The sequence below is a fragment of the Sciurus vulgaris genome, assembly GCF_902686455.1.
Source record: "Sciurus vulgaris genome assembly, chromosome: 3".
Taxonomy (NCBI): Eukaryota; Metazoa; Chordata; class Mammalia; order Rodentia; family Sciuridae; genus Sciurus; species Sciurus vulgaris.
In genome coordinates, this window is record NC_136463.1 from 89,983,312 (window position 1) to 90,007,291 (window position 23,980).

A 23,980-nucleotide genomic window follows, 5' to 3' on the forward strand; every position below is an offset into this window, starting at 1 on the left:
CGCAAGCTGCTTAGGGCCTGGATAAGTTGCTGAGTCTGGTCTAGAACTTGAGATTCTCCTGCCTCAGCCTCCTGAGTCACTGCAATTACAGGCATGCACCACCATGCCAGCAGGAAAGGCCATTGCAAAAGGGCAGAAGGACAAACTGGTAAAACCAACACCTGAAAATAATCACTTGGAGAGTTAGTGTTACATAGTGGTAAGAAGCAAACTTCAGGGCAAGATCTGGGTTTAAACCCCAGTTCTATCCATTACTAGCCATGAACCTTCAGGAACAATATTTACCTTCTGTATTGGGTGTAAATTCATACCTTTAAGCCAGAGCCTAGCATGATACATGGCACAAATCAGGTGCACAGCATCTTAATAAGGGTTACCAAAATTTTACATAAGTTCAAGGGATCCTATAGCTCAATCTTTCATCCTGCAATTTTATCTTATTAGACCTTATATATAGTTATATATAGTAGTTGGGTTCATCCCATAATTATTAAATAAGCACCTACTAGGTATTACTAATGCTAGGTATTAGTTTAGGGCCTGGGGATAAGATAGATAAAGGAAGACATTTGCCCTGGTAAATTTAAAGTCTTATGAGGGAGTTGGACAAACAAATTTACCAATGCATACATAAGTATGGGCAATTAGATCTGTGGCAGAAAAAAGCACAGTATTGCAAAAAAGAAAAAATAAATAAAACAATATAGTGGCGGGAAGTAAGACAAGAACTAGCTGATCAATTATTATGCTATATTTCTTAGTCACCTGAGTTCTAGGAGCCTGGATTTGGGTTCAGTTCCAAAACAGAATTAGAATCTTCTCATACCCATTAAAAATTCTGGCAATACAATTCTCAAAGAAATACAAATGACCAAGAAGTATATGGGAATTTATCCAACTAGATTGGTAACTAAAGAAATGCAAGAATTCAAATTTCCACCTGGACAACTGGCAAATTCAAAAAGAATTACAACGCTTATTGCTGGCAAAGGTGAGTAAACAGGCACCCTCAACTCCTGCTAGTGAGAACAGAAGTTAGAATGATCTTTTTGGAGCACATTTTGACTCTGCTTGTCAAAATTATGATAGCCTAGACTTTGACCTCAGCTTCTAGTAATAAATCCTAAAGAAATAGCAAAGATTTGCAAATCAAAACCACCCTAAGATTCCATCTCACCCCAATTAGAATGGCAATTATCAAGAATACGAGCAACAACAGGTGTTGGCGAGGATGGGGGAGAAAGGTACACTCATACATTGCTGGTGGGGCTGCAAATAGTGCAGCCACTCTGGAAAGCAGTGTGGAGATTCCTTAGAAAACTTGGAATGGAACCACCATTTGACCCAGCTATCCCAGCTCCTTGGCCTATACCCAAAGGACTTAAAATCAGCATACTAACAGAGACACAGCCACATCAATGTTCATAGCTGCTCAATTCACAATAGCCAGACTGTGGAACCAACCTAGATGCCCTTCAATTGATGAGTGGATAAAGAAACTGTGGTATATATATACAATGGAATATTACTCAGTCTAAAGAATGATAAAATTATGGCATTTGCAGGCAAATGGATGAAATTGAGAATATCAGCTAAGTGAGATAAGCCAATCTCAAAAAAGAGCCAAGGACGATGATATCGCTAATAAGTGGAGGAGGACACATAATGGGGGGGAGGGAAGGGTTAGTGTTAGGGTTAGAGCTTAGGGTTAGGGATGTGGGGGCAAGTATGAGGAAGGACGTACTGTATAGAGAGGAAAAGAGGGGTGGAGGGGTGGGGGAAGGGAAAAACTAACAGAATGAATCAACAACATTACTCTATGTAAATTTATGATTCACAAATGGTATGCCTTGACGCCATGTACAAACAGAGAAACAACATGTATCCCATTTGTTACAATAAAAAAAGAAAAGAAATAGCAAAGACATGTAAAATACAAATGTATAAACCCAAGACATTGGAAATAACCCATTTCTTCAGGAGAAATTTGCTTAAACAAAATAGACTAAATCCATAGACACTGCATTGCTATCAAATACGACTGCATGACCAATGTGATCTTACAATATGTACAAGTAGAAAAATGAGAAATTATACCCCTTATATGTATGATTTATCAAAATGTATAAATGCATTCTATTGCCATGTACAACTAATTAGAACAAATTTTAAAAATTAAAAAAAAAAAAAAGAGAGAGGTACAAAGCAACTCAGTGAGACCTTGTCTCTAATTAAAAAATACAAAGTAGGGCTGGGAATGCAGCTCAGTGGATGAGTGCCCCTGAGTTCAACCCAGTACCCCTCAAAAAACTGAAATAAAAAATAAACCTCAATTCTTTAAAAAAAAAATTTAAAATTAAAAAACCCTCTATTTATCCTAAGATGAAAAACCACTTTGAAGAACATCTCTATTTTAAAATACATGTACATAAACACACACACACACATATATATACATACACACATGCATGTGTTGTATATACATACATATGTTTACATTATTTAAAGATGCGTAACTATATGCTTGCATGTGCGTGCTCACGTCACACATAAAAAATCTTAACTCTTGATTTCCCTGGGATGTTCTTTAAACTAGTGAGTTTTAATACAGTCTTTGTACCTTTATGAATTGCCTCAACTTTTTATAATATCATGTATTACTTTGAACGCCCCACACATCACTTTTCTTTGGGGGAGAATTAAGAAATCAAGGAACAATTTTGTATGGTCTTCACTACTTATTCCCCCCACAATGTTCCCAAGTCAAAGCAACTTTCTAAATATGTAAAAGTACTTCAGATTTAATTTTTTTTCTTTATTTTTTTTTATTCCATGCTCTTGAAAAACAAAATAATAACAATGGGGGCAGATAACATCAAACCATTTTAGTACAACAAATGAAAACATTTCCAAAACCCTAAGGATGTAAAATTATTCATCCAACATTTTTGAGCATATATTGAAGTCACATTCAATGCCAGACTTCGTCTTAACCACAAAGCATTTGGCAGTTGCCATTAACTCTCCTTCACTTTCACAGAAGGGAGAGCTGAGGTTTTAAAAGATTAATAAGTCACTTCAGGACAGAGTTGGTGAGAGACAGTGTAGTCCTGATGGAGGACTCTTCTTGAGGACTGTATCTGTTTCCCAGGGCAGTCTTAACAGCACCACAAGTTGGTGGCTTAAACAGATATGCACTGTCTTACCGTTCTGGAAGCTGGAAGTTTAAAAGTCAAGATGTCCTCAGGGTCACACTCCTTTTAAACCTATCCTTCCTGGTTCCTTGCCTCATAAATATACCACTCCAATCTCTGCCTGCATCTCACATAGCTATCCACTCCATGTGTCTCTCTTATGGCTTCTCTTAAGAGTATTAGTCACACCAGATTAGTGGCACCATAATGGAGCATGAACTTATCTTCACTTTACTAAATATGATCACATTCTGTAGTACTGTGGGTTAGAACTTCAACATATCTTTTTTGGGGGACACAGTTCAATTCTTAATGGGACCAAGTCTACACTTCTTCCTCTAATACACCCTGCCCATGATGCACAACCTGTACTGACATGTCTTGTCTTAGCAGGTTTCACATGTCCTTTGATGGATCAAAGACTTTGACCAGTTGGAGACCATTCCCTTCTGCCTTCAGGTAAGATAAAATTCAAACTATTTAAGGTAGATGAGCTCATGTGTCCTGCCATAAGGTTCCACCTTCTGCCTCAGATCTCACCAGTCATTGAGGGCATCTCTGAAGTTATTTATTCTTCCAGTTCAGGTTCTGCTCTTGAGCTAAAACACATCGAACAGCTTTGTAAAGTTAAGAGCACTAGAGAGATGGAGAGTAAATGGGATTCGCTTCCCCAGACTCTTTGAGTTAAGGCCAGATCAAACACCCCATAGAAGTAGGGGAGACTGTGCTATTTTAATATGTCCTTGGTATAACTCATTGCCTTTGCAGTTTCATTTAGATCAGGCACCAGAAGCAAAATACCAATCCATCCTCTCTTGACTGAATCGGTTACTTTTTCTTCTTAAATTTTTGGACTTGTTTCCAAAAGCAGCAAGGGCGCTGCTGAAGTCAGTCATCAAAGGCTATCATCAAGCAATCCTGTCAACTGGTAGTTTTGAGGCCAAGGAGTTTGGCTCAGCAATTGGAAAAGAAGCAGAGTAGGCTCCCCAGGTGAGAACCAGGGTACCCATTTATTTCACATGAGAAGACACACAAAGGATTTATGCACTCTAAGAGCAGCCATTCCAGAGCTCTCAAACTCGCTTTCCAACGTGCTAGAAAATGCCATCTGCAGGTACATTTGGAACAGAAGATCAGCCTCTCTGGCTATGTGGCTGACTGTGATGTAGACTGAGAAGCCTGGAAAGGTGAGGCAATGCCTCCCATCTGCCTCCACCCCTCTGTCTCAATGAGCTGACAGATTGCCCAAAGAGACAGCTGGGGCTACGGCATCTTCATGGGACCCCACCTGTGCTGCAACCATATGCAAAATGTCAGAGTCTCCCAAAGAGCACCAAGCTGTTACCATCTGTGCAGCATCCCGATTGCTCTGGTAGCTGACGCCGCAGGAGGCTGTCCTTCCTGTGGCCTTACCGGTACACCGGGCTGAGATGGCTACGAAGCAGCACAAATCCCCATGTCCTTCAATCTTGCCAGTTCCTCGTACACTAATTTCCCCCACACCCCTCCCCTGCAGCACCTCCCTGCTTCCCCTCAATATCCTTCCTTCTCGTTTCAAGTTTCCTGTGCTTTAATTTATTTTTTCTTCAGTGCTGGAACCCAGGGCCTCAGGCATGCTAAGAAAGTGTCCTACCACAGAGTTACTCCCCCAGGCCCATGTCTTCAATTTATTCAAAACTCTGTTTAAAAAAAAATAGAAAGTGTTCTAACTAAAGAGGATTCATTGTCCCGTACAGTAGATCTAACCACACAGGACTATTTAAATTCTTTAAAGTCACAGATCCAAGTTCCCCAGTGACTGTAGCCCACATGTGGCTAGTGGCTCTCAAGACAGTAACAGCACAGATATAGAGCATGTCTACATCAGTCTATTGGATAGCTCTGGTCTAAAGGACATAAAGAAAACATCTCCCTCCTGCCCCTATCCCCAGTCCCTCTGCTAGAGGGAAGGCGATCCTGCTGCCAGTCCCTTTGTATTCCTGCAGAGATCTTTATATGCCTAAGCAAGTATGCATGATATGAACCCTTTTTGTTAAAACCAATGAGAAAAGACCACAGACACTACTTTTCACCATGCTTCTTCATTTAATGAACCTTGTAGCTCACAATGTAAGTGTACAAATAGGCACTTCATTGTTTTGAAGGGGCTGCATAGCAATCCACTGGCATAGGGCCAAGGCTACCACCCTGTCCCCATCCCCAGCTCCTCTGTACCTCCTCCCCCACATGGCCCTGAGCCTTCCCACAAGCACTCTGCTCATTCCCCAACTCCAGCTCTGTTCCAATTGCTCCCTGATGATAACCCAGTTTCCCGGAGGAAACTGCTGTTCCTATATTCAAAGAAAAGGTAGTTTCTCTCTTGCCCCGCTTTCAAAGTCTCTTTCTTCTCAGAAACCAATCTCAAACCATCTCTCCAGCTTCCTCCTTCAACACTGACCGTTGCATCAGACTCGACCATGCACTGCACCTCCTTCATTTCATTACCTCCAAACTCCTGGCCGCCTTCATGACTGATGGCAGTGGTATTACTACTGTATCTGCTCCCCAAATTCTGCAAAATACTCCTATAACTTCAATTCCAGGTGGAGCATCTAGCCAATTCCTGGCCTCTCTCAACCTCTGACCTTTTATGACCACCATACTCAGTCACCTACTCTCAACCTGAATCTACACCAATGAAACACCAATGAATTCTTGGCTTTTAACATCTCACCCTCACACCACCATTCTTTTCTTTTTTCCTTCTTTTTTTTTTTTTTTTGTATCTGAAATTGAACCCAGGGACACTCAACCACTTAGCCACATCCCCAACCCCCATTTTTAAAAAATTTTATTTAGAGACAGGGTCTCTCCAGGTTCCTTGGGGCCTCACCATGTTCCCAAGACTGACTTTGAACCTGTAATCCTCCTGCCTCAGCCTCCCAAGTCACTGAGATTACAGGCATGCACTGCACCTGGTTCCACACCAACCATTCTTTCTTTTTTTTTCAATTGTAGATGGACCTTTATTTATTTATTTATTTATTTATTTTTATGTGGTGCTGAGGATGGAACCCAGTGCCTCACATGTGCTAGGCAAGCGCTCTGCCACTGAGCTACAACCCCCAGCCCCCACACCAACCATTCTTGACCTCATCAATACTTCTAATTTATGAGAACTGTTCATTAACCTTGTCATTGTCATCCCATCCCTCCTGGCCCAGTTTGGATATTCTTGTCTATCTGATGACTCCCTTCCTTGCAAATCTACTTGACTCCATTGTTCTTCTGTCTATCATACTCATGTTGAAAACTCAGACCATGAAAAAAAACCTGATTCTTCATCTTTCCCATATCCTTATTTAGAGAAAAGTGACTAACAAAATTTGGAGCCTGAATAACTGGTCAATGGGATTAAAAATGGTGCAATTGCTATGGAAAGTAGAATGGAGGTTCCTCAAAAATTTGAAGACAGAACTTCAATGTGATCCAGCAATCCCACTTCTGGATATATATTCAAAAGAACTGAAAGCAGGTTCTCAAAGAGGTATTTGCAAACCCATTCAATGCAGCATTGTTCCCAAAAAACAAGAAGCAGAAGCAACATAAATGGATGAATGGATACACAAACTATGCTATACATACAGTGGAATATTATTCAGTCTTTAGAGAAGGAAATTACATCACCACAGTGAAAGATGGATGGGCCTTGAAAATAAGTGTGCAAAGTGAAATAAGTTAGTCACAAAAAGACAAAGACTGAATGATTCCTTTATGAGTCATCTAGTGTAGTCAAATTCATAGAACCAGAAAGTAGGCTGGTGTTACCAGAAGCTGGGGTGAGAAGGAAATGCAGAAGTGTTCAAGTGGTGTAGAATTTCAGTTTTGCAAGATAAAGAATTCTGGGTATCTGTTTTACAACAGTGAATATACTTAACACTACTGAACTGCACACTTTAAAATAATTAAGAGGATAAATTTTATGCTATGTGGTTTTTTTTGTAACCAAAAGAAAAATTTTAATGCAACAAAACAATTGGGGTTACCCTTCTGTGGTGGGCAGAAGTGTATCTCTCTTTCTCTGAGTATCAAAGGCCCCAGCACATCCAGTCAGGACAGTCCTTGAAAAGAAAGATCAAAAAAGTTTCTATTCTCTTTGCATTGGCAATTTCAAACTCATTAGGTGGTTTCAAGTCCAGTACAGAAAAATAAGAAAGCTTAATCAAGGGCCACTTGGATATTTCTATTTCCATCTCATAATCTTCTCCAGCAACTATTGGAAACCACTGGTTTTTCTAGTTATGCTGCTCATAACTCCATTTATGCTCATTAATATGCAAACATCAGCTTCTCAGCAGGCAGCAATTTCATGAATTTTTAACTTACATAGGGATAAGCTAGAGATTAAAACTTTAAAGCCAACAACACAGAAGATTGTGAATATCATTTTAATCCCTAGATCAGAACTCTCCAAGTTCATTCATTGGCATGTTCTTATGAACAACCACCTAGGAATTATCAAAGCATCATCTCTGAGTTCTTGCCTTTAGGATAACAATATAGACTTTTTGAAATGGAATTTGTTTGAAACCAAAGATATTTCTTGTCATGAAACTTGATCTGGGCAAACCTCCACATTACCATGTCAATATTTGTTCTCCAAGAAACTGACTCTTAGAGAAAAAATCACAATAGCTGGGTGCAGTGGTACATGCCTATATCCCACTTACTCAGGAGCCTAGGTGGGAAGATTACAATTTTGTGATACTCTTTCTCAAAAATAAAATTTAAAAGGGTTGGGGGTGTAGTCCAGAGATGGAACATTTCACCTCCAACACAGGGGGGGGAGGAAAAATCTACAATAATTTGTGTCTCTGTGACTAAAATTCATGAAAATCATTTTGGTTGAAAGAAAATCAGATACAAAGGCAAATTAGAGAAGAGAAATTGGGACATTCCGATTGTAATTCCTTCTGGAACTGCAGATCAAATTCTTGATTAACTCTAAAATAAGAAAGAAAAGGCAGAGAGAAGAGTTCTCTACTTATAATCCTTCTCATTTCTCCTATATATGGAAATACAACACAAGACACATAACCAAAGGCCGAATGATCTCTGTGATAAGCAGATGATGATATAAAATGGGGTGTGGGAGGGAGGCAAGAATGGAGGAAGGATGCATTCTATAGAGGATAAAGAGGGGTGGGGTGGGGGTGGGGATAAGGAAAAACAGAATGAGACAAACATCATTACCTTATGTACATGTATGATTACACAAATGGTACAACTACTTCATGTACAACCAGAGAAACAACATTGTACCCCATTTGTGTACAATGAATCAAAATAAATAAAAAATAAAATAAAATTTTAAAAAGAATGTAAGACATAATTCTCAACATCTAGAAACCACATTTAAAAAATAAACAGGAGAGAAAAGTTGTTCGAATAGTGTAGCCCAATATATCTAAAATATTCTGATACCAACATGTAATGCAACTGATATTTTTAACATTAATAAAACTTTCACATTGTTTTTTCTTACTGAGTCTTTGGAATCTGGTAGGCATTTTACATTTATAACACATCTCAGTTTGAACAAGTCACATATCAGGTGCTAAAATATTGCATTAGTGGCAAGAATACTGGATAGTGCAACTACAAAATCAAAGATTACATGTTCTTCTGATAAGATATAGGCTAGCTCTTGAAATCCAAGCATTTCTCTAGATAATGCTATGGAGATTGCTTTTACTGAATTCCTCAACTGCTCCTTCACTTAGACCAGTGTTAACCCAACTTTGATCATTTCTGAACCATTGCTTAAAGTTTTACAAAATTAATATGGTACTTACTACTGTTTTCTTAGTTTTTCAGTCACAAATTAATGCACTTTTTAAAATTAACTTTCCCCAAATGATCTGTGATATACAAGTTCAATACTTAATATTTGTTAAAAGAGCTAAGGACAAAAAATTATTTAACACATAAAAGAAGTTTCTGTGTACCACCTAAAACCAACAATAAAGTAAACTAAAATTTGCTCTCATTAGTGGATTCATTATGGTGTCATCTTTGAGTTTTCCATTAGGTACATTCAATCTCAGATACAGTACTGTCTGCATCTCCTGGCATCAAAGAGATATCTCAATGTTTGAATGTTAAAGTACAGCTTACAATTCCATTAAAGAGGACCTTCTGCAACCAATAGAGTAGAGAGAGAGAGGATTGAGAGGAAGGGAAGAGGGCAGGGCATAAAGAAATACTGAGAATGAAATCTACCAAATTCTGCCATGTCTATGTACAAATATACCACAATGGATTCAGCTTTTACATATAATCCTAGTTAGTTAAGATAATAACAACAATAGAAGGGAGATGAGTAGAGCAAGCAGATCGGGACAGGGAGGAGGGAAAGGAAAGGAAAGGTACTTGGGAATGAAATCAATCAAATTAGGTCATGTGCATGTACAAAAATGGCATAATGAATCCCATTGTTATTTATAATTATAATGCAACAATAAAAATAAATTAATTTTTTTTTAAAAAAACAAGAATACCTTTTCTCAGGGCACCATCATAAACCTCAGCAAGAAGACATTTGTTCATTTGTGTTGAATCATTCAAAAGCTGCAGAGGCAGGGCAAAACTCTTGCCCTGATACACGCACACACACACCCACACATATACACACACACACAAATTAATATATTTATGTGCAAGCGTGTGTGTATTCATCACAATGCGTGAAAGAGGAATTGTTTTCTTGCTTTTCCAGATGAGAGAATGCAGTACAAAGCCAGCAAGTACTGATCCTCAAAACCCAGAAATCTGACTCTGGGGGTTTGGGGGTATAGCTCAGTGGTGAGTACTTGCCTAGTATGTATGTGGTCCTAGGAAAGAAAGAGAAGGAAGAAAGAAAAGAAGGAAGGATTGAAGGGAGGAACGGAGGAAAGGAGGGAGGGAAGAAAGGAAGGAAGGAAAGACAAGCAAATATTCACTCCAGACTGAATAGCAGGGAACAGAAAATCAAACAGGTATACCCCATCTTTCTGACCATCCCACTTCGTTAATATCACTTCAAGTGCCTTCAGAGGCAGTCTGGGGACCTTCTCATTGCAAACCATCACTTGCAAGAGTTCTGGAGTCTGGAAAAAGATAAGAATCCACTTACATGTACTCTCTATGTGCAGAGTGTACCGCAGCCGCGTTGCTATAACGCCACAGGACAATCGCCGATGACAGGACATCCAGGATGGCATCAAACTAGAAGAAGGAGACATGACTTTAGTAGTTTTTCAGAGTTAATGGGGCATGACTATGAAGACACAGAACTGGGCTGTGACTCAAAATATCTGAATGAGTGATCTGAAGCACAATTTTCTGGATGTTTTGATGCAGCCATTCAAGATCCTCATGGTAGAGTTTGGGGAGTCTGGAGCCTACCCGAGTGCTGGCCTGGTAGCAGCATCAGAGTCCCTCTGTCATTTGTGGGCTCTGGTGCCTCAGCCTCTGGCTCTCAGCACTCTGAAAATGTGGGGTAGGGGTACACTGTTCTAAAATATGTGATCCTGGTTTCCCCATGGCCAGCAAGATAATTTCAGCATTTTCCTGCGTATCCCAAGTCAAAGATCTGGGGTGAAGATTCTTTTTCTGACTGCCAATGGAACTGCTCTACCTGTCTTCAGGGTAAGGATGCAAGTCACCCAGAGGCTCCAGAAAGTACATCAACACTTCCATATTGCATACAAAATTCAGCGCTTTTGTTTGAATAAGAGAAATGCAGAGAAAGAAAGAGAGAGAAATGGATGGAAGGAAAGGGTGATCAGAGGGAAGGGGAGGTCTTGCTAGAGAGGAGGAAGAAAATGTGTATGTGCGTGTGTGTACATATGTAGTGTGTGTGCAGTGATGTGCATTATTCCTGACAATCCACATCCTTCTTAAGATTCTGAAAAGAATATGCAATGCCCCCTAAACACTTAATTCTTACAACGAAGGGCCGAAGTTGGTTTGGGAACATGCACACATACCCTCAGGAAACCTTGCCTCTACACAGGAGGGATGTGAAATGAGCTCCCTTGTGAGTCATCACACCATGTCACACTTCTCATCCAGAAAACTACAAGCACTGGCACTTTCCTGAAGGGGCATGGGGAAACATCACCCAGTGTTTCAACATAAACCCCAATCCTGTAAGAGACCTGCTTTCTCTGACCAACTTCCCCCACGAGGCAGGCTGGGAATCCAGGCAGTCCTAGTTGGGCTAAAGACTGGCTTATTCCAATGTGAGTAACACCGATCTTAACTCTCAAATGCTTCTGTCTACACCAGCAAATGTATCACTCTAGTACAGGTCAGGTCTACACGCAAACTGGAAAGGGAAAAAAGGACTGAAATTCCTAAAACATCCTCTTAACTAACCACTTTGTAAAAAATGTGGCCCCCCCCATCTGTGCTTAAAAAATAGTCTCAATGCAGTTTAATTCTACTAAATTATAATTTTTATAGAAGCTGTTTCCATAAAAGGTGTGTTTCCTATGCTAGCCACCCTCTTATTTTGAAGGCTCAGGGTGAGACGCATGAGCTCAGGAAAATCGTGCAAAATTTCATGAAAGTACATTTCAGATTACTTACTGCAAACCCAAAAGCAGAGGCGCTGTACCTCATAACGGAGACAGCTAAAAAGAAAGAAAATATTATTCAGAATATTTTAAAACCTCATGGACAATTTCTCTCACTTGTGCGTATATCAATACATTTGATATAGCCTTTTAAACAGTGAAAAAGCTCCAAGAGAATAAAATTAAAAATTAACTGTCCTTGTAAAAATCTGAGCGCTAAAAAAACTAGAGCGTAAAAGATTTCCAAACTCCACCTGCAATAACTTCCCTCCCCAGCATGTTCAGAAGCACCCAAGGGCCAACTTCAGAATAAGCATAAGTAGTTGTCAATCAAATGACTTTGGAGACTTTGAGAATTTAGAAAGTGAGAATGGGGAACTGGGAAATTGTTAAACTTTCAAAGTGAAACTTCAACCATCCAAACTCTTCCCATAATAAGGTAATTATTATCTAATAATCTAATGATATCTAATGTGCACATTATTGCTAACATACAAAAAATATTTTTTTTTTGCACACTGGAGTTTAATAGATATCATCACAGCTGTTTAAAGGAAAAAATGATGAGTGATCTCAGATTAAACAATAGATGTCTACAGTTACTTAAAACATCTTATCAATATTCAAATATTAGAGGTGCAAGTCAATTGGGTGGCACTTTGGCTAATTATATTTTGTGCCAAAGCAAAGGCCAGCTTCAAAAACTGTCCTCAGTTTGACTCAATAAAGGCAAATCACCAATCAAAAGACATATTTAACAAGAACATCCACCCTTCAAGGAAAGCAACCCTACCCCTGGGTCAGTAAAGCTTGGAAGCAGCTGGATCCTGAGCCCAGGTGTTGCAAGTGAGCACTTGTGGAGGTGGAGAGGGGTGGGTGGCAGGTACAAAGGTCAGCACCTATATGGACCTCCATTCACCCTAATGTCCCTTTTTTGGGATCTATTTGCCATTCCATTCCCAAGAACAGTCTCCAGAAAGTCAACTGCTTAAGCACTGTGTTGTGTGTCCCTGCTCCCAGTCCCAAAGGGGTCACCTGATCCAAAGTGGAGCATAGTTAATTTTCTGTGATTTAATCATTGGTACTACAAGACAGCCTTGTTGGTCAATTTATGTAGTTACAACTTGTAACTACTGTGAACACTGGAGCTTTCATCAATCCATTTGCTATAAAGAGGCCAAGGAGCAGAAAGGGAAGCATGGGGTACACTTAGTAGAGGAGACTAAAACCAGGACACCTAGCATTTCTTAGTCCTCCCTGCAAGTCAACCACACTCCAGGGTTCAGGTTGTTGGGCAGACAACTGCCAACCAAACCCCTTCCCTTTCTGGCCTTGTCAGGAGCAGCTTCTGGTGTTCCTGCTGTTGCTCTTACTGACCCAGGGAAGGTCCAGAGCCAGCTGTGCAGTGCTTGGCTGTAGCTTTCTCAACAACGCAGGTGGGTGGTGTAACGCAGGTGGGTTAATGCTCTTTCCAAAGAGCATTAACTCAAGAACCCTGTTGACATGTGCAAAAGAGGCACTGATCCCTGGCAGCATTGTCCTGAGTGCAGCAGAGATACCTGATAAAACTGGCTTAGAGTAAGTGCTCAGTCATTGTCAACGAAACTGAATAAAATTTCATAGAAGTCATAGAGGGTATCTGGGTTTTCCCTTTATGACCTGTTTTTAGAACATTAGCTGTACTTTCTGTCAGCACAAATGATGAGAAAGATCCCACTAAGATCTTGCACAGACATCAAAAAGGGATTCCAGGAGAGATGTCAGGCCAGAGCTCCCATTCTGTCTCCACTTGTGCCCTCCAGCCTGGGCACCAAGGACGATGTACAAATAAAACCGAGCTCCTCTCCACCTGTCATCACCGATCACCCATTTTATAAGTGGTCAACCATGATTTTAAAATATCTGCATGTGAATTATTTGGTTATACTAGACATTTTGTATAGTGGTCCACAGATTCCAAAAAAAGTGGAAACTTACTAATTAATTATAGTGAAACATGCAAGAAACTCATTTCATAGATCAGAAAACAAAGGAGATGACCACTAAACCGCCAACTCCCTGACTCTGTGGGAGCCCAATGTCCATGAGTCTGAAAACTCCTGCTGTGAGAGTTACACCAGCCCAGTAGATGGAAAACCTGAAGCACAAGTGGAATATTAATATCATTCTGTCCCCCCATGCACCAAGGAAAATGCAAGAGTCCTTAACAGAGATGTATCATTTACTTACAAATTGCTTCCATCTAATTTCCTTAATGACATGGAAAAGGAGAAATGCCAAAAATTGCATGGGGAATCAAGAGTACACTGAAGGGCCCTCCACATAGCCTTGGCTCTGACAGCTTCCCCCTGTGGCCAGCTCCCCAGGTTTGCTGTTAAATAACAGCAAATAATCATTAGCACAAGACTCAAATGAAAGAGTTCAGATGGCCTTTGAGGAATTTATGAAGAGCATCAAGTAATAACTTCATTTTCTTTGGCCCATAATTCATCACAATGTATCCTAATTCTAGGTTATGAATAATCTCAACAGACAAGGTCAGACTGGTTTAAACAGTCCCTGTTCTGTGAGACTGCAGGGCAATCCATGGGGCATTATGTTTTTGTTGTTGGAGTGGGGGGCAGTGCTGGGGATTCATATCCAGGGCCTCTTATATGCTAGTCAAGTGCTCTACCACTGAACTATACTCCCACCCCATGGGGTGTTGAGATACTTCCAATTTTCCACAAGCTAAGAATGAGTTCCACCTGGACCCAAGGCAGAGATGATGTGATAGGGTCCCTGGAACTCCATGCACACATGACTAAGCACAGCCAAAGCTACCGTGGAGCCAACAAAGTTCAACACTGCCCTCAAGGCAGGTGTTAGGTTCAAGAGTGGACAATAGACATAGGATTTGTCAACCTCAAACAATTATGCTGCGAACTGGCAACATCAACAGAGAAGGGGAACCAGTAAGTGGTGAAGCAGAGTTCTCCCATGAAGACTGCTCTTGTCAGGACAGGGACCACAGAGTTGAAGGTAATGAGATCACCAAGACTGTCAGTAGGTCCAGGGCCTGTTTAATGCACCCTGCAGCTGCTCTGGAATGGAGCCCCTGATGTCAGCAACCCAGCTTCATCTGGGTAGTACTGTTGCCAGAATTCCTTAGAGGAATCTCAAAGAATGTTTTTGATCTTCACAGTAGAACCTGTCTCTAGCCCTCATAATTTCAACATGCACTTGGGTTGGTTACCACCAAAAGCCTACAAGGCATGCAATTACAGGTTGGGAAACCTCATTTGATTCCCCAGGAGCTGTGGCCTGGGCTTTCTACCTCTTCCTCCTCCATGGCTTTGCCATGGACTTACACCACCATGCCCAGTCATCCTGGCTTTTCCTTTTTACAAAGACACAGAGTCCTTTAAATGTTCATAGTTTTATTTTTTGGTGCCCTGCCCAACATCCATTCCCTCTTCTGGTGGAAGCACACTGATTCTCCTCTGGGGACCTGCACCTGCCTTACCCTCAGACTGATATGGGTAGGATAACCTTATGCCCACTCTAGTAAATTCCACTAATTTGTCCCATGTCCAAAGTGAATGACTCAAAGACATCACAATTTGATTTGAGGTAATGAGAACCTTTCCCAAGTTTGTCAAAAATATTGGGAAGGGGATGTCTAAGAGGTAGTTACACAGATTGTAGGACAAAACCAGGAGCTACATGTGGTGAGTTTGACATGAATGGGTAGAGACTGTCTCAGAATGATGCCAACCCAGAGGAAAGGGACATTAAAGATGAGAGACAGATCAAAGTCCTGAGGACATCAACTGAACCTCTGAAATCAGTCTTGTCCAAAATCTATCCCTCTATTCCTCAAATAGCCTCACTCAGTAATTCCTCAAATACATCACCCAATGATTCTTTAATTTTCTTAAGCCTGTTGTTAAGTTTTTATGACTTGTAGCCAAATGAGTCTTAATACAATATACTTTGACCTAATAATCCATGTCCAAGAATTTATTTTAATGCCTAAAAAATGGGAAAACACATCATATACAAAATATTCACAGCAGGTTCATGTGATTTACAATAGCAAAACACTGGATGTAATGTAAATGTCCAGCAGTAGGACAATGGTCATGTATGTTCTATAATGAATGGGCTGTATATCGTTATTTTGAAATGTATACAAAACTTAGCACTTCTAGTGGCATATTCAGCAGAATAATGAAGTTGATAAGAGGTGGTATGTTGGGTGCCAGAGCTACTGGGTGTCATGGGAAAGGATGGGTCTTTGGGACAGGAAATTCCAGCTAGTCCAGATACAAACTGAGTGGAAAGGTCAGAAGAAGCTTTGCTGAAATTTAAGCAAAGACAAAGGAGGTAAGGGAGTAAGCCATGCAGTTACCTAGAGAAAGAACCTTGCAGATAATGGAAAGACAGTGCATAAGCCCTGAGATAGTCTTCATGGCCTCTGACTTGCCAGATGCTCTAAGATGAAAGAAAATGGGAAGACAGTTATGGGAGATAATTAGGATAACATACAAAATGATGTGATATAATTAGCTCTACAGTACAACTGTACCTTAAAAATGCATTGAAAATCAGGCGGGGGTGGGGGGAGGCAGGAATTTCCTGAAATGATAACAGTGGATAATCTTAGGAATATTTGAATAAATGCTATTCTTTTCTACTTTTTATATTTTCCACATTTTCTACAGCCATTATATTTGACCATTCAAATCAGAAAAAAAAAATCACTTTTATTTGAAGAAAAAAATTATCCAACTCATAACAATATAACCCAAGGTCTAAAATAAAATAGCAGAAATCAGAATTTTGATGCGCATCCAGGAGTAGGTGTACTGTGAGCTCATGAATGCTTCTGGCTAATAGCAAAGTACACTACCATACACACCTTTGCTCCATCTAAGTTTCTGAAATCCATCTACCTCCACAATAATGACCTGAACAGTTCAGGGAGTGTGGTGGAAGGTCAGGCAAGCCAGGATGTGGAACATGAGCAAAATGTCACTCCCAGTCTGTGAGACCTCCTGCCTCCTAGGATTTGCTTGTCCTACATTCTACTTTCATTTACACATCAGGGGGTAGGGGAGGGGGTAACAACAGCTATACTCCCAGAAGCACACAACAGACGTCTTAAATAAATATTTATACAGGTCTGGTTAAAAGACCAGATCTTTTTATAACTAAGTCACACCAGGCCAAAAAGCACATTGGCTGGAAACTCAAATTCAAACAGAAAGACAGCTGGAAAATGAGGGGGACCCAGGCAACCCATTGTGAAGGCAAAACCAAATGCAAATCCCTCAGCTGAATAAGCAGCAGTCTTTAAAGGAGGGTCATGGAAGGTTGAGACAAAAAGCCTTGGAAATGCAGAGGGGAGTGTGCCAGCAAGACAACCAAGGATCAATGGACAGCCCCTCAACAACATTAAACAAAGAAGGCTGGTTCAATTGCTGGCTAGATTTACAGCAACAATGAGGACCCATCTGTCATTCTCTCCAAAGTCAGGCAATAATTATCCTGAGCCCTAGCACTCTTTAGCAATACCCCAGGCCCCATAACACCTCCAAGTTGTTAAATTATATGACTAGTAAAGCTCTGCTAATAAATCAATCCCACTTTAATTAGACTGCCCCTATCACTCATTTGCCTGGCAACCACCTCACCAGCAGCCGTGGAACTAACCCAACTGGAGGTCAGCTTTCCCTCAACCACCTTCAGTCAGAGGTTCTCCTGGGCTGCAGAAGAGGAGAAACTAACAGAGGTCAATAATGTATTCATCTATGTTCTAACTCACTTCAACAGAACTTCCAATAGCTTCCAGACTCTCTGTCCCACTCAAAGAAGGTTATCAAGTACTACAAAAATTAGTAACAGAGGTTGCTGAATTCAGTAAAGAGGGAAAAGCGGTTTAAAAAAACAAATCGACAAAACTGATTAGTCCATCTTCAGCTGCAACACAGTGACTTAACCTTTTGTCTGTGTAGTCTAGAATTCTCAAAAGGACTGCCTCAGGGTAAAATTCAGAAGTTGCCCTACACAGTATTATTTAAATATCAGAATTGGGTAGTAACGTTTTTAAAACTAAAGACTTCACATTTAACATAAACAAAATGTTGAAAACCTGGATTTTTGCTTCTAAAAAACTGAGATCTACCCACCGGTCTGTCTCTCCCAGTGGTGCCAGCATGGTGCTTGACGGGGCTTGAGGTCTCAGGTGCCTCCCTCTCGTGCAGCATTAAAGCAATCTGCCAGTGTGAATTGAGCTGCTGTAAACACTGATGTGGCTGCATCACTGTAGTGTGCTAATCTTAAGTTCTTTGGATATATGCCAAGGAGTGGGATAAATGGGTCAATTGGTGGTGGTTCCTTCCATTCCAAGTTTTCTGAGGAATCTCCATTGTGCTTTCCAAAATGGTTGTACCAATTGGCAGTCTCACCAGCAATGATGAGTGAACCATTTCCCCCGTATCCTCACCAATATTTATTGTGACTTGTACTCTTGATAATTACCATTCTGAAGCTATGGAACCAACCTAGGTGCCTGTCAACAGATAAATGGATAAAGAAAATGTACATATACACAATGGGATATTACTCAGAAGAATTAAATTATGGCATTTGCAGGTAAATGGATGGAAGTGGAGACTATCATGCTAACTAAAATAAGCCAGTCCCAAATAACCAAAGGTCAAATGTTCTCTCTGCTATATGGGTGCTAACACAATAAGGGAGGTGGGGGAGAATAGAAGTTCATTGTATTAGACAAAGGGGAATGAAAGGAAGGGAGCGGGTATGGAAATAAGGAAGACAGCAGAACAAATCAAACATAACTTTCCTATGTTTATATATGAATACACGAACAGTGAAACTCCACATCATGTTCAACCACAAGAATGGGAAGTTATACTCCACATATGTACAATAGGTCAAAATACACTCTACTGTCATGTTTATCTAAAAAGAATAAATTTTTCTTTTAAAGCCAATCTGCCTCAAAGTTCCTTCATAGTCCAGACCCTGTTTTTAGTCAGCTGAGCCCACAGGTTTGAACATGAACCTCAGATATAGCCCACAGTAACTGGAGAGAAAGAACAACAGTTTTGCCCCTCTATCAGCAAGTTCCAGCAAAGTATCTACCAAACACACACGGTGCTGCAAGAACAGCAGCCTCCAGTGTTTCTTCCTATAGGGTCTCTCTGCAAAGCACAAAATGTGGTACCCCAGGCAATTTCTCAAAGCCCAAAATAGTCTTCGAGAACTCTGTCTTCCCCAGACTACATTGAGAACCACTCATTAGCCCCAGACAGGCTATCAGAACTACCCACTTACCCTTGGGGCTCTGCATACCTGCAGACAGTCAAACCATGGGCCTTGCCTCTCACATAGTCAAAAACTGGTCAGATCCAAGAAAGTGACCACATGGTTCTTTGCCCAACCCCGTACACACAATAACCTGTATAACTCCCAGCAAGAGTGGCTCGAAGAGGTTACAAAATGCCCACTTCTGCCCTGGCCCATTCTCAGCACACAGCCAGGTTGCTTTTATACAGGTCACGCTCCATGTGAAGATCAGAGTCCTGATAATGGATAAGACACCCTTGTGCTGTCCTCCTCCCCTACAGTTGTACCTGCTCATCCACCCCAACCACAAGGGCCTCCCTGCCAACCTCCCCACTGTCCGGCTTGGGCTTGGACCTTCTGCCTGGAACAAACTTACTAGGGCTCAAACAAACTGACCCACCCCTCACCTCCTTCAGGTCTTCAGACCTGTCCTGGCTGCCCTATTTAATAGTGAAACCTGCCCAGCTCTCCATCTTAGATGCCTTAACCTCCTTTATCTGGAGCACATATCCTCTATCACACTATTCAATGTGTTTATGTATGAAAACCTGGTGTATCATGTATCCACCCATCACCCCTTAAAAAAAAAAACAGCAGTACAAAGACATAAACTTAGAATTTTTGCTCCCTATCACCTCCCACATGTCTAGATCGATGCCTTTGGTTGATCAATTGCTTGCTTCCTTGATTAGAATAACACATTCCCTCTTAGCTCCAGCTTGCCAGGAAAGAGTCTTCAAGGAGAAAGCAGACAGGACTAAGAGTTCAAAACACCAAGATGCCCAACTGTACTACCAAGCAATCATTCCCTCAGCCAAAGGAGCAGAAGCTACCCTCTCTACAGACCATTCTTTTAAGGAGAGCCTCGAAGCATCTGCAAATGGCAAAGGCCTATGGAAACAGCAAGAACAGAACAATACAAGAGAACAAAATGAGAATGAGAACAACACAGGACAATCTGCAGGGTGGGTCAGAGCACCCTGGTTCCCTCAACTGCACACCCCTGGTTAGCTCTGCTCAGTTAGCATCACATGGAAAGCACATGACCCCCATGTGACACTGGAAATCTGCGTCTCTGGAACACGGGCAGGAAGGCTGCCACTTCACAGGGAGAGACCTGGAGTACAGAGATCTCACCCAGAAGGCACCAGCCCAGGGACAAAAAGCCAGGATTCCAGCTTTTTTTTCCTTGTTTTATTTGTACATGACAGAATGAATTTATACATTTTGATAAATCACACACATAAATGGAGTATAATTTCTCATTTTCCTGATTGTACTTATATTGTAGAATCACACCAGTTATGCAGTCATATACTTAATGAGTTAATTAATAATGTATGTTTCACTCTACTATCCTTCCTACCCCCATACCCCTTCCCCTCCCTTCACTTCCCTCTACCTAACACAACGTAACTCATTCTTCCCTAGCGCCCCCCTTATTGTGAATTAGCATTCACATATTAGAGAAAACATAAATTCTTCAACATCACAACACACTTTCACTTTGCTTCTTCTACAGGACAGGAATAAAGAGGAGGAAGAGCCCTTGAAGCCAGTTACTCAATTTTTATGAATGTTTATGGACTATCCTCAGTGAAGTAAATAGTCCACCCTCCTGGTGCTACACTCATCCTAAAGAACTAGCAGCTGGAGCGAGGTTCTTGCTGAATGTCATTCACACATTTTCTTTTTGGTGTTTTGGGTTTGGAGGCGGAGGTTGTAGCAGTAGGAATGGAACCCAGGGCCTCATGCATGCCAGGCAAGCTCTCTACCACCAAGTCATACCTCAGCCCCATATTTGCACCTTTTCTTTCTTTCTTTCTTTCCTTCCTTTTCTTTCTCGAGACAGAGTCTCACTGTGTTATGTAACACCTTGCTTTTGCTGAGGCTGGCTTTGAACTCGTGCCTCAGCCTCCGGAGCCACTGGGATTATAGGAATGTGCCACGGTACCCAGCCATATTTGCACATTTCTAACACTTGCTCTTACACATAATTTTGCACAGCCCTGATCTGTGCTTCCCATGATGCCAGTACAGCTATCAAGCAAGTAGCCCAATACCTGTGGGAGGCAGGCTTGGTCAGGTATCCTCAGACAACACTCAGCTCTGTCCTACAACTACCCTGTCCAGCAAGCATGAGTAGCAAGCCTACGTTTCCCAATCATTCTTTCATTCAATAAACAAACACTAATTGAGTACCTACTACATGCCAAACACTGTTCCAATGAGATGAGGATTCAGCAGTTACTTCCCTATGATTTGATGAAACACGCCTTTTAAAATCCTGTCTTTCCCTTAATCACAGAACACTGCCATGTTATGCTAGTAAAATAAGCATTCACTGGAGAGAAAAACAGAGATAAGGGGGGAAATTACAGAACAGAACCTTCATATTTTGTCTTCTCCAGCCTTCTGCTCTGGCGTTGTGTGGCTGCTAGGTATTTGAAGATTCTAGGTAAACTCTCAATCTCAGTCTGTTATTTCCAACTTGGCCCAGTATCTCTCCTCTGGCACCCAAAGCCCCGTGGCCCTATTGCCTTGATCTTTTGGCACACACAAAAAGGATCCTTGTCTTCTCCCAACAAGCTGAAAGTCAAGGGTTAAAGCATATTCATCTCTAGCCCCAGGGGCTATGAAGGCACAAGTACATTGCTGATGCTCAACGAATGTTTGTGAAATTTAAATGGACAAGGCTTGAGAGACCTCTGAACACCAATAACAACATCTAATTTTTCACATACAAGAACTCATCCAGAACCTAAATCTAATGTTATCCTAGAGCAATGGCAAGGATATTGTCACCAAGGTCATCCTCCCTGGCCTGGTCCTGCTGGTACCATCCTGCACATTGAACCTCTTTGGCTGAAAGCTGCTAAGGGAACATTGAAGAACACAACATATTGTGAGGAAGAGGAATACACTGAATTAGGCTTTAAAGACTTGGCTTAACGAAACAGTGCTGAATAAATATTTACTCATGTGAGCTGAATCAAAGTCATTAGAAGATCATTAACATTACCACTCTGGGAATAAAAGTTAAACATGGTAGAATAAAGCCTTTTTCTCTCTTCCCTCCTGCCATCCTCCTGAAAAAAAGCTTACCAAAGTAATAAGCAGCATGGAAAATACAGTCAACCCCCAAAGCACTCACTTACAAAAGACATCCTCTAACTAAAGTGTAAACTGGACTGAGGGAAGATGCTGAAAGCTGACAACATACCTCAGTCAAATCTTAAGTATTGCTCAGAGTTTTCCACAATTAGGTGGCATGGTTGTCAATAGCCCAAACAATTACCTGCTCATTCAACAGCTAGAGTGGGGGTGAGCTACAGCATCTACTCCTGAAACCCTTTCCCTTATTTCCACACACTACACAGGGAACCCAAAGGAGTAACTGCTCAGCCAGCCACAGGTGCAAGAATCTGGCAGTTAGAATGTTGATGGCCTTGTCAGCAAGGGGAGCCAAGGTGCCCCTGTCAGCCAGGCAGTCTATTGCTCAAAAGGCAGGGAGATGTTATCCAAGGCAGACAGATGGGATGTAAAGTGCCCTGAGGAAAAAAATACTCAAAACTGCCTACTGCTCCCTTCATGCCCAGCTCTCCCTAAAGTCACAATTATTAGAACAGTGAGGTTCTGAAAACCTAACAGACAGAACTAGGGAACCAAAGAGAATTAAGAAGTGAACTCAGCAAGGCCACCAGACACAAAGCCAATACACAAATACCAGTTACTTCTATATAGCCATAAACATTAAGAAAGTGCAATTTTTAAAAGATACTATTTAAAATCATGAAAATCAAATACTGAGGAATAAAGAAATGAAACTAAAACCAAAATGTGCAAGACCTCACCAAGAAAAGCAACACACTTGGCAAAATGAGAATAAATATAGGGACAGATACAACATGTTTATAGACTGGAAGACTCAATGTTGTCAATCAAAATTCCAGTCAATTTTCTTGGGAGAGAATAAGATAATTCTAAAGTTTATTTGGAAAGTAGAGAGTCAAGAATAGCCATGATAATCCTAAACAACAACAAAACTTGGAAGATAGTCAGTACCAGTATGAAGATTTAATTATTTCCAAGTTATAGTAAAAAAAATAAAAGACCATAGGACACAAGATCCACACACAAGAAAAGTACACATAATGGACACTGGGAAACAGTTGTATTCACTTAAAGGTGTTGGGCCAATAGGACATTCCCATGAAATGATTGAATCTTGACCCTACTTCACACCATATACAAAAATATACTAATTTGAGCTATAGATTTAATTATGTAAGGCAAAGGATAACAATGGACACATCTGAAATATTGGGAGTATTTTAATAATCCTAGGGGAAGAAAAAATTATAAACAAGACGTAAATGTATTCATCTGAAGAAAAGGTAGCAAATAGAACTGCAATAAAAGAGTAAATAGCAAGCTATCGAGTGGGAGAAGATATTTATAATACTTATAACTACCAGGGGACTTGTATCTAGAACTATAAAGAAGTTTTACAAATTAATAAGAGAAAAACAATAGGAAAATGGATAAAAGACTTAACAGGTTCTTCATGAAAGATGATACACAAATGACCAATAAACAGGAAAGCATGTTTAATTTCATTAGTAACCAGTAACCAGGGAAAATAGAATTAAAGTAAAAAAGAGATAACACTATATAGCCAAAGAAAGACTAAAAAGGATGATCTTTTAAAATGATGATTTGGAACTCTCAAAACTGGGGATGAAAGTATAAACTGGTATAAACTTTTTAAAATGTAATACCAGCATCTATAAAAGCTGATCATATTGACTCAACCATTGTACTTCTAGA

At 40.6% G+C, this 23,980-nt stretch overlaps 1 protein-coding gene across 1 annotated transcript in view; it reads right to left on the reverse strand.

Moving 5' to 3' along the window:
* Positions 1–9,946: 9,946 nt before the first annotated feature.
* Positions 9,947–23,980, reverse strand: part of LOC306658026 (uncharacterized protein) — a gene marked incomplete at its 5' end in the record, with an annotated part of 151,004 nt that continues 136,970 nt past the window's right edge. The window contains 2 exons of the mRNA XM_079134657.1: positions 9,947–10,439; positions 11,808–11,851. Of these exons, the coding sequence (XP_078990783.1) occupies positions 10,344–10,439; positions 11,808–11,851 (140 nt within the window). The 3' untranslated portion in view covers positions 9,947–10,343. The remainder of the gene's footprint in view (positions 10,440–11,807; positions 11,852–23,980) is intronic.